General features: G+C 39.4%; 1 protein-coding gene across 5 annotated transcripts in view; it reads right to left on the bottom strand.

The window, feature by feature from the left end:
• SLMAP (sarcolemma associated protein) overlaps positions 1–12,305 on the bottom strand; it is an 87,902-nt gene that overhangs the window by 34,867 nt on the left and 40,730 nt on the right. For 4 of the 5 annotated variants that reach the window (XM_075183271.1, XM_075183272.1, XM_075183273.1 and 1 more), the window contains exons 3-6: positions 12,205–12,277; positions 4,536–4,572; positions 2,917–2,979; positions 2,265–2,360 (exon numbers count right to left, since the gene is read on the bottom strand). In XM_075183271.1, the coding sequence (XP_075039372.1) occupies positions 2,265–2,360; positions 2,917–2,979; positions 4,536–4,572; positions 12,205–12,277 (269 nt within the window). Of the gene's footprint in view, positions 1–2,264; positions 2,361–2,916; positions 2,980–4,535; positions 4,573–4,684; positions 4,704–12,204; positions 12,278–12,305 lie in introns of those variants that run through there. The other variant, XM_075183274.1, reaches the window with a different exon arrangement.

Genomic DNA, 12,305 nt, shown 5'->3' with positions numbered 1-12,305 from the left:
ACTACCATCCGCAAGCAGTAGAAGAACCAGCGGGAGGGGAGCTGCCGAGCAGGATACTATCTAATAGAACATATATTATATGTACAGATGACAAAACATTTAAGGAATAACGACCACAACATGGTAACATTTAATCAGTCTCAAGAAAACACTCTGTAAAGGATCCATAAAAACTGAATTTTATAAAGGTTTAAATCAGTCAGAGAAGCATTAAAGTCTGTAGACAGAGAAAGTAAATAAAGAGGGTAGCAAATAAAATGTACAAAAATATTTAAATACTGCTGCAAGAATAACATAGCAACAACATTTATACGGATGCAATGCACACTATGTGGTTGAATGAGAAAATATTGGAGAAAAGAAAACAGATAACAAAACCAAAGCATTTAAAAAAGTTAAATGAAACAAAAAAGTTGCAAATGTAAAATGCTACTGTAGCAACAAAAAGGTCATCAGATTACACTGAATCTTTAACACCTGAACCAGGAAATTACAGAACTGCAAGTCTGACTTCTATCGTGTGCACATTTGAAGAAATTATGGGGGACAAGATTTTTAAATAGATTTTAGAAAACACTTTGATAACCGTCGGCATGGATTCCTCTAGTACCGATCCCTAACAAAATGCTTTATTAATAAATGTAACATTCTGACTGGGCTGAAGTTATTAGTGGTGCACCACAGTTATCAGCATTAGGCCCTGTCCTTTTCAATCTTCTAATTGATGACCTTTATTTGCTGAATACACTCAGCTACGCAGGGTATTAGCAGAGCAGGATGAACTTTGGACAAAATGCCAATCTCGGCCAACTATTTAATGTAGATAAATGTTAGTGTTCATAACTATGTTAGTTACACATTAAAGGGAATACAATTTGGGAAAATGTAGATGGAAAAGGAATTGGGAATACTAATTAATAGAAAAGGAGAGGCACAGTACCAGGTAGCAGCTGTATAGGCAAATAAAATCCTGGTAATGCAGAAAAACAGGGATACAAGCATGCGATACAAAGACAGTATTGCATTGTACAAGTCACTAGTTCAAACACATCTGCAATGAGGTATCGGTCTGGACACCTCCCTATAAGGACATGAAGTCAGGGGTAGGAAATCTCATTGAAAAGGTTAAATTAGAGTGTCAGAAAAACTTTTATTTGGGGGAAAAAAACACACCTTTATAGGTTAACTAATGAACATGTTTAATTAAATATAACCAAGGCCAATATAAAGATTAGTCTACAAGACTTTTCTCAACAAAGACCATACAGAGAGTCATCAACTGCGAATATAAGAACCGTTCTACCGTGACATAGGAAGCGGTGCGCTAAGGGTGGTTACACACTGCGGGATCCTTTACAACAAGGTGATTAAGGCACATTCACTAACAGTGTTTAAAAATGGATTGGACGCCTCTCACTCGAAATAGTATCCACAGCTATAATTAGTAAAGAGGACATTATGGGTGTGATTGATCCAGGAAATGTATCTTTTTGCCATTGTTAGGGTCAGGAAGGAATGTTCCCATGAGGCTAAACTGACAACTGTTACAGGGAGCTTGTGTTACCTTCCTCTGGATCAACGCAATTAGATGTATAAAGAGTTTAAACTTGCTGACCTGTCACTTTTTTTTTTTTCTTTTAAAGTTATTGAAATATCCAACTAAAGTGTTTATACTTCAATCACTTCCACCGCGATCTCTTCCACTCCTTTGTAGACGGGTGCCATATTAGGACAGCGGCACGGGGACTGGAGGCAATATTTAAGTTTTTTATTTATTTTAAAGAGCTGCAGAGGAATGTCAGGATCATTGTTACATGTATTTTACCTTTATGGAACATATCTGAAAATGTACATTTGAAATGATCATGGTTTATAGAAGTGATGGCTAACCTGTGACACTCTAGGTATTGTGACACTACAAGCCCCAGCATGCTTTGCCAGTAGATAACTAGCAGATAGCTGGCAAAGCATGCTGGTGCTTGTAGTGTCACAACACCTGGAGTGTCACAGGTTAGCCATCACTGGTTTATAGGATTAGACTGGAGCTGCCCTTGTCTCTAACCACGGGTATAAGTGAACCTGCTTTAGTCAGATAACCTTTTGCAAAAGATTAAACAAGTGTCACAGGATACATTCTCCTAAATCCCTAAATCTGTCCCAGTAAGTGATTGTAGGAGCATCCTTTGAACACCACCATGGACGTTAACGTTACGACAGTCTCCACAACATAAGCGCGGAGAGAGGAAGGGTTCGCTTTGAGATACCTGCCAACTAGTATCTGAGGCTTCCTGTGTATTGGCGAGTAGCCTTTGAAGAGTGGCCAACTTCTGTTCCAACATCTGTTCCCGATGTAAGGCCTCCTGCAGACAAGACACAGGTAGTTACATAGGGGTTATGGTGCCACTAGGGTCATGTAAAATAATCGTTACCAAGAGACCAGAAAATGACTGACACAAACACATGATGGTCGGGAATCTACTCATCATAGAAACAATCTAAATACAACGTGCTGCGCAATAATGGACACACTCTAAAATCAAGTTACTGGATATTGTCACAATTATTATTTTAGAAAGTGCCAATAATCAGATATAAAGTGATATCACATATCCAGTGCTGCCTATAGTGGAGGTGGCCATGTTGTGGGAGGAGCCAATAACCAGGAAAATGCAGAATATGAATTCATAAGAAACCTCAGTGACTTCTCCAATCCAACCCGCCTCCTCTGTATAAGACAAAATATTGTCCAGCAAACCCAGATGGCACAAAAAATGTACTTTACACCTTTTAAAAAAAATAAGTGCCGGCTTGTAGATCATGCCCTAAATATCAGATTTAAAGATCAGCCCAGCAATATAAATATCACGTTCAATAACGCAACCCTTCCTAATTACAAATGACCCATCCGGACCTTACCTGTAGATACTGAGAGAGTTGGAACAGTTCCTGAGAGTACATACTGGGAGTGTGAGCAGCAACCTGAAACCAGACAAGACACAAAAAGCTGTAATATAGAGTTCTGCAAGACAAACTATAATCAGGGGAGCGATGACTGACAAAGGTTCTTATGGGCACTAGTAGAAAAGAAAACCTTAAAAAAATGAAAATTTAATTTTTGAAACAGCATCAACGCGCTAAAAAAATGCATGAGAGCGACACAGATATAGAATAGAAATTAAGACTTTTGTACAAAACTGAACATGTGTTTAAACAGCGGCTGAAAAACCACAACAAAAACACCTAATCTTATGTGATCATCTCACTTTCCCCATAGTGTAATTTTACATGGTAAACATACTGATCCTCAGAAAGCAAGTTTAGCAGATAATCCCTTCGCTGAACAACGTGAGAGGATTATATACTGCCAGAGAATTTAAAACTCTTCTATAGAGAGGTAAAAAACCCAGTATATAAAGAATCTTCCAAGATGGGCCATAAAGGAAATATGTACCAGACGTGTAATCTTCCCGAATACAACATGGTTGTTATCCGGTGAGAGTCAGCCAGCCACACACATCACACAATATGAAGACTGGTGCACAGGTGGTATAACCTATAGCACCCAATCAGATGGTCTCATTTAAAGTAAATAACTGATTGGACGATATTTGTTACAGCAATACCTCCCCCAACCGTACACTAATTCTCAGACAACCCTGCTTGTTCTTATAGGGAACTCTGCCTAGAATATAATAGACACATTGTACTTGGCCACAGTGTACACATACAGAAGCATAGATACAGATAAAGCAGATAACATGTGTCCGTGGTGCCAGATCATTCTATCAAATGTCTACACAATAACAATATAGGAAAGATAATATTTTTTACATGAGCACATTATTCAGTAGTAAAGATGGTCAGGGTCCTTATCAATCCTGACTATGGGATGGGACGTGGTTAGGGAAATTACTAGAAGGAAAAGACAATTTTCTGGATATTTATACCACCACCTTTAACTAAAACAAAAACCCAGCTGATTACCGGAGACATAAGCTACATCTGTGTAGACAATGTAAAAGGAACTTTATTACAGCACACAGAGAGGTTCTGGTCCCTGACCCGAGGCCGATGTTATAACCAGCTGCTGCCCACATGACTCAACCCTACATGGAATCAATGCCAAGCAGAGACACGTTTATCATTTACTGGGGGGTGTAGATAACAACCCATGCAGCCCAAAACATGTCATCTTGTATGCAACGTACCACCAGTAACATGACACAATCCTTCTGCACTGTAAAACACACACACCTGGAAATGTATTCCACAACATTACACACAGCTCCCTCCTGACACCCGGTTAGTGGGTGATCACCGTTACAGGCTACCTACAAATCTCAAACCCTAAAAAAAAAAAAAAAAACATCCTCTGCTCCCCATTCCCACCTGTATTATTTTCAGAATTTACACAAGCACAGAACACAGAGCGGAGCCAAGTGACATCATTCGTGGAGAGAGGGTGAGGCCAGATGTCCCTTAGGGATATACAAATTATTCCCTAAAATCCTTTCACCCAAATGCTATCACCTTACCTTGTCGACGGGACTGGGCAACGCAGCTTGGATGACACTAGGAAGAAAGGAATTACAGTCAGAATGTAAACACAAAAACCAAGGAGCAATAGTTCAAAAACCCCTGTTGCCAGCTCTGTAAATATTTAACTGGATTTGTCGAGACTCACGTTAATTCTGAAAGGGAGCGGCAGCATGGGATAGAAATTAACTCTGCCCTGGACTTTTCTTCCCTATTCCATTCCAGAGCGCAACTCATAAACGCTGTCACTGCCAAGGTCTCTGGTTCTTACAGGGCGGCTTGTACGTGGTTAATGGCCAAATCACTTCTCCACTACAGCACCCAACTGGGCACCTCTCTGTGTCCGCCAATCCTGCTCAGATCCGAAATGGTTAAAGGTGTGGATCTTATTTTTAAGCACACAACCTTTCAACAAGTCTTTTCTTGCTGCACTCAGAGTTCACTGCTGCTATATAACAGCGTTTGGGGATATTCTATGTTAGAGGAAACTTCAAAACACACCAAACGACTCTCAAAACATACTAATTATGGCAGAAGAATAACAGGTTTGTGTGATGGATGAGGAAGTGGAAAGTAAAGACTGATCTCTCTGTGGCATCAATATGCGCAGGCTCTCTAATATAGAGAAATAAAGGGACTGGAATATTTACAAGATAACTACACCATTCACAGAGCAGGCCTAGGTCACCTTAAACAGAGAATGGATGGAATTAACTTGTTGCTTGCAAAGTGCTGTATTAAACAGGACTGTAAACATTTAGCTGGCCGAACTAGTGGGTGTTTAATGACGGATGACGACAACTCTGATGCTTTAATACCATCCTTATTTTTTTTAATTTTTTTGCCCAAGTCTTTGAAAAACAAAGTAAACGCGTCCACGCCCAAAGAAGAGATTCCAAAATGTGTTTCAAGTTAGAAACCGGAGAAAGTGAAATGAGGAACGGACAAGGTAAAGTAAGGTTACCAACATGTCTAGTGCCAGCTTTAAACTCAAATCACCGACCCCTAACCAGTCAAACAAAATAAGCCTTAATCCAATGAGTGTGCCTCAGAAACTCATGCTCTCAATATAACAGATTATTTCTAAGAAATTAGTCAAATATTGCTGCCCATCTGTCTGTAATAAGGGGGGAAAAGATGCGTTTAAATTATTTTTTTTTAATAAAAATTGATTCCACATCTACATACAGTATTATACTGTCCAACATATGTAACAGCTCAGACATCTCCCTGTATGAACAGATCTATGTGGCAGGACATACAAACATGCATGTTTTGCCATGAAGCCTAAGCCACAAGTATACGCGCTCCCCCTGCTAAACCCTCAGAACACAAAGGACGATGATACACTGAGGAACCAGACACTTGTGACAATAGGATTTGGGTGTAACAGAGGAATGTGTGACAAGTACAACAGAGTCCTTACACCAGCAGTTAGCTTTGTCTATTTCAATGTTCTGCTATTATGATTTTTTTATTTGCAGTGAGCGTTCATTTTGCATGAACTTCAAAATATAAAAAAAAAAGGTTAGGTCCAACGTTGTGGACTTGTATTTTAATGTCCTATATTACAGAAAGTCATATTTTTTTAAACCTTTTACTTATAAAAGTGTCATCAGGTAAAAAAAGTCACATTAAACAGTATCGCTGTTTGCAATCTAAATCCTTCCCCCAATAAAACTGGCAGGGGAAGGGTGCATAAAAAGGGATGATACAAAAATATTTAAACAGTATTCTCCCCAGCACCTATTTCCCAGGTGCTCCTTCCGGCTCTTTACTTACCACCTGGCTCTTGAATCCTAACAGTCCTATTACAACAGAATAAACTATTGTTTCTCCTATTAGAACAGGCGCTATGTGAGCACTACAGCCAGCAGTGTGTGTTAGACCACTGACCACCAGTCCTGGTAGGTGTGAGCAATAACCTACAAAATTTTTCAATATCATTACAAAGTATCAGAGCCGTAACTAGGGTGGTGCGGGCGGTGCCGTCGCCCCGGGCGCAAGCCCAAAGAGGGCGCAGCAGCCGCCCGCTACCTAGCTCTGTTGCCAGTAATAAGAAAAGCCTTTGACTTCCGCAGTGGAACGCATGTGCGTTCCACAGACAGGAAGTTCCAAATACCGAACTTCCTGTCTGTGGAACGCACATGCGTTCCACTGCGGAAGTCAAAGGCACATCTTGAGTGAAAGGCTCCGCTGCGTCCTGTCTGCACTCTCCTCCAGGTTTGCTGTTTGTCCCCTCCCGTGTCTCCACATCGTCTGTTAGAAATATATTCCATGTATCCATTAGCCGCTTCTGTAAAATGCATCTTAAAATGTTGCATGATTCCCTTTGGCTTCTAATTATGTCTGCCTTCTCTACTAATCTGTTTCTGGATTCTGGAGGAGTAAATCCAGGCTCTTAATAATATAGAGGAGATTAAACAGAAGTATCACTGGAACTGTTTTACCTATGACTAATGTGAAACTAATGTGAAATATTGTGACCGCAATTCTAATATGCAGTTAAACACACCAAAAAGTGAAGCTGTTGAATAGTCAATGTATTTTTTGTACTGTATATTCAGGATTTTCCTCATGAGGACTATGTGATGGATGGTGAATATATTTACATTTCTGCTATTTTAACTAAAATCATATTAATTTGTCTCATACTAGAATCCTCAGCAAAGTAAAGAAGCATATTAATATTATATTTGTTTGAAAGATTTAACATGATTTTAATAAGGATGAAATGATTTACAAAGATGGTTTGTGTGCATGAATTGCAGAGCACCTATACATGTTGTCCATGTGTAACGAAAGAAAAAAAATTTGCATTAAAAATCATTACTACCGACAACACAGAGCCGTAACTAGGGTGGTGCAGATATGTGTGTATATATATATATATATATATATATATATATATATATATATATATATATATATATATATATATATATATATATATATATATACACACACACACAAATTCTTTCAGTAAAGTGCTAAACACACCCACATTAGGTTGGCCACACCCACTTGTCAAATGCCACTCCCACTTAGATGGGGGGCGCCGGTGCCCTGTCTCGCCCAGGGCACCAAAATGTCTAGTTACGGCACTGCAAAGTATTACAGCTGCCCCCACCCGGCTACTACTTAATGCTACCCAGCTGGCAACATTTTTCGGGAAGAACACTGTTTGAGAGTATCGCTGGTACACCAAGCCTCAGAATGTTACAGTACTAGAAAGGGTCATTTTCACAAATGAAACTACTTGCCTATATTTGTTTGAAAAAGAGAAAAGTTTGTTTAACGTAGAATTCAAGTCCAAAGACGTCAGCCGGTGACGCAAGTATCTATATAGAGCACATACAGGCATATCCCCAGAAGTAAGAAGTCTACCTAATGGCAAGGTTAGATACACTCTGCTCAACGGTATATTGAGTAACATTTAAACAAAAAAAAAAAAACAAAAAAAAAAAAACAAACGAAAACAAGAGATAGGGAGTTTCAAAAAATGTGACTCCACAAACGTGAACGGTGTCTTTAATTAAAGTAGTTTAACTTTGCATGACTACGGGTGGGTTCAGGACACACATCAGCTCATTAAAACACTTTGCTCATAACAAGACTGCATATTGTGCGCAGCCAGGATCAAGCTAAGAGGATTTTAAACTCACTTTATTTGGGGTATCTGAGCAAGCAGTGAAAGTATAAAGAGAAAGAAGCCATTGGTTCTACATCAAAAGCAACAAACACTGCAGCCATGGAGGATTGATTCTTCGGTAAAATAATTACCGTCTGTTATATCTTGTGCCGTTTACATAAGATTATTGTGAACACACTTTTCCGTGCTGTGGTGTAACAAAAGCGGAATTACTGTACATAAAGGCATTTATTACCAAGTCTATGTATAATTAAGCAAATAAATAAACATGACGTAACTTTCACTGAAGTCGGTCACAATGCCTTGCTCTTGGTTAACATATTAGGAAACAGAGTTTTACTAGCTACAGAAGAACAAAAAGCAGAGTGACGGATATGCTTGCAGTCTCCTAGTTAACCAAAATGATTTCTATGGATAGATGGTTTCACACACACAAATGGCCAATAAAAAACAGCAAGTGTAACCTCATTTATCCTATATCATTATCCTTTCACCCACTGTATGCCAACGATGGACAATCTTATATACTTTAATGCTCGCCTGTGCACTCCAAGTGGGCTGAACATTGTCCTCTGTTTCAGTAACGAAGCGGTCCCAAAACAACTTTACAGCATTCACATCAATAACCCCCCCCCCCCCCCTCTAAAAGAAAACACATTAAAGCAGTTTTAACACAGGTAAAAATAAAAGCCTTTCTATTCTACATGCCCGTTTGCACTCATACTTGCAATACAGCTCTTTTTGGATGCTGCTTGTTCCATTACGATAATGATCACTTTAATAGCATATCATCGCCCAAAGATAAGAATAAAGTCTGTTGATCTCTATGGAAGTGTACGTATAAATAGTACATACCCATTTAGATGTTACAGGTGGTTTGGCCCATTCAATGGAGTTGTGCGCGCTACATGTAGAAAACTCACTGAAATGAATGGGCCATAGACATGAACTGAGCTGGTAATTAATCTCTATTGACGTATGGTCACAGCAGAGAACGCCGGACCCTCTGACCAGGTAGCGACACTCCCAGTTAATGGCTTCACCTCTCGTTCTGTGGCTCAGCTCTGAGTGGAGTGTGTGTGTTTTCTCTTACGCATTTTTTTCTTATCTTGTTTCCTATTTGTTAACATTTCCCTCTAAATTACAAGATCACCTTGGTTGAAATACAATATTTGTTGTAGCAGTAAGTTGGCAAGTGAGGGTTTAAAGAGTTATTGCAATGAAAGTTAAATATACATTTTAATACAATTTTAGCTTAGTGGAACATTTTCTTATGGAACCCTTCCATTACACTGCGATCATCATCACCATTTATTTATATAGCGCCACGGATTCCGCAGCGCTGTACAGAGAACTCATTCACATCAATGCCTTGGTGCCACTCCAATATTCTAGTCTTTGGAAGGAGTGCTTTTCTTTTGCAGCCCACCCCCCCATAGAGATACCAGCCGTGCGCTGACCAGCCTGGGCTGGTTCTGGGTCTCCTGATTAAGTGGGTAGCCCAGCGTGTAGCTGGTATCACAGCAGGGGGGCTCACGCTTATTGTCCATCAGCTGTAGTGGGAACAACCTGGGCTGTTAGCGCTGGGGCTGGCTGAGTAATTTGTAGGGGTAGCGCAGCCTGATTTTATGTATATTTTAGATATGGAACTTCTCAAATTCATGTCAATGGGGTGTCTGCATATAACACTCTGGTAACTGCATTGTCATGAATGGGCTAATGACATGGATTGTAAAATTACCACTGGAATGAACAAACGCTTTCCAATGCATATCAACCGCAAGAATATCGCATAAACGCACTGCGCATATGGACGATTTTCCACCTGCGGTTTGCAATTGCTTTTTTATTATGCAAATTTAATGCTACTGGGTAAAGTGGTCAAAACCTTCTTAAAAACCTTCATGTAAAATGGATAAATGGGAATTTTATAATAACAGAAAAGTAAAATGAAACCTTAACGTGATGTTTATAAATGATTTTCTGAGCAAATGTAGCTGGTCTGACATGCATAAAAAAAACAAAAAAAAACAAAACGTGAATCCTGTATCCTAAATGCCTGTAGTGTACAATGGTCCCAGTTATCTTTTCACCTATACAAAATAACCATAGAGACCGAGCGCCCTGTCACACGTATAAACGTGTACTTATAAATAATGTGCATTGTAAGAGAGTCATTGGTTATAACGGGTAAAGGTTGACACATTCCGACTAGTGTCATCTGATAATGTAATAAAGGGTGCAGACTTTACAAGCATGTCCTGGTGGTAGGATGTTATTTCGCTAATCTGGCAATAAAAATAAATAAAATCACATATCGCTTTAAATATGTGCAAAAGCCCTTTTACATGATCTTCCCCTGTGCTTCTAATCCTGGAACTCGGGCTGAATCCGCATGAGAAAAAGAAGCTCTATTATCTCAGTGTTTGCAGGGATGAGGGAAAAACAACAAAAAACAGAAATGCTCATACTGTATTCACATGTGCATCCCGCGTTTTTATAAGGCTGTAATTCAGGCTAAATACGAGTGACTGATTTATGTTTAAAGGGGCTCCCTGACCTCTTGCAAGAAAACCAGCAAAAACTGCAGGTTAAACTGAAGAGATTTCTCCACTAGGAGGCGCCAGTGGGACAAGACAAATGCTTTTCGTGTTAATGAAAAGGTGTTCTATTGGTCATTTATTCATTAAACGTTTATTTATATAGTGTCAGCATACTTTTCAGCGCTCTACAATTGGGAATAAATACAATTTTAAAACAATTCTGGGTAATAGCCAGACAACGTGGTAAGAGGGCCCTGCACACAAGCTTACAATCTACAGGACATGAAGTTATATGCCCCAGATTGCAGATTGGTAATGGGGAAAGTGCTTAGTGAGGCTATATGATCTAGTCACACTGGAGGGTTGGGTTTGGGTGTCGGTAGATTGACTATTGTAATATACATATTTCTATATACAGAAATAAACATATACAATGTAAATTTTGAGTGAACCGTGGTAATCTAGAGATTAAGAAGATGAATAAGGGAATTGAAGTTTGCCTAAAGTGATGACTTCTCAGAGAACACTTGAAGGTTTGGAGGTTTCGACAAAGTCTTGTTATAGGAGAGCGAGAATTCCACAGAGTGAGTGCAGCCCGAACAAGCTCATATAATCCAAAGTAAGAGCAGGTAATGAGAGGCACAGATCCTGGGCAGAGTGGAGGGGTTGGGACGGCAGATATATTGAGATTAGTGAAGAGATGTTTTGCCGATGACCTTGTATGTTAGTAGACGTACTTTGTACTAAATTCTCTCCTTCCTTATACAGCATGTGTTAATTTCGTTTAAATTGATATCTTACACCCAGAGCCATTTTCGAATGAACGAGTAACATACAGAACTCATCCAAGCCCCAGTCTAAGTCACTTTGGATGCTCTGGCACTAGTACGTCAGACATCCTATGGGCCGTCTGATTCTCCAATGAGATCTCATGTATAAATTCATAAAGTCTAAAACCGATGTATATACCAGAATTGTACAACAAGAAAACAAACAGCAGAAGCGGTTTTCACTATCCCAGCTAGTAAATACAGAGAGCGGACTTCATTAAACATAAAATACTATATGAAGAACATGTCAGTATTTAAGTCCAGATACTCGCTGCTTCAACACTATTCAATTTAAAAAAACCAAAAATCCAAAAGAACAAAAAAAACAAAAAAAAAAACTTTTGTTAAAAAAGGTGTTTTCCAGATATAACCGAACCTTGTCTGACTACCCCCCCTACCATTATGGCAGAGAAAAGATGTTCATCCAGCCATTACCAGCTGGATATATTCCCAAGAGCTATGTTGGCTGGACTATGTTTCCCAGCCAATCAGGTCTCATGGTCCTGCCGACACTGTATATCCCTGTGAACTAGTGAAACAACGGGGGTGGGGTGGGGGGGGGGGGATAGGGGTTTAATGCGAGAGTCAAAACCAGTTCTTTATAGATAAACTACATGTACAGGAGAAAGTATACAACACTTACTCTGACCGTCGTCTAGTCTCCAGTCCATCTGGCAAAAAGAGCTTTATTGTAGACACTATACAACCATGGGTCACTGTAAGAAATGAAAGACAAAGTAAACA

The sequence above is a fragment of the Mixophyes fleayi genome, chromosome 8 (assembly GCF_038048845.1).
Source record: "Mixophyes fleayi isolate aMixFle1 chromosome 8, aMixFle1.hap1, whole genome shotgun sequence".
Taxonomy (NCBI): Eukaryota; Metazoa; Chordata; class Amphibia; order Anura; family Limnodynastidae; genus Mixophyes; species Mixophyes fleayi.
The sequence above is the reverse complement of the archived record's forward strand: the minus strand, read 5'-3'. Positions and strand labels throughout refer to the sequence as shown.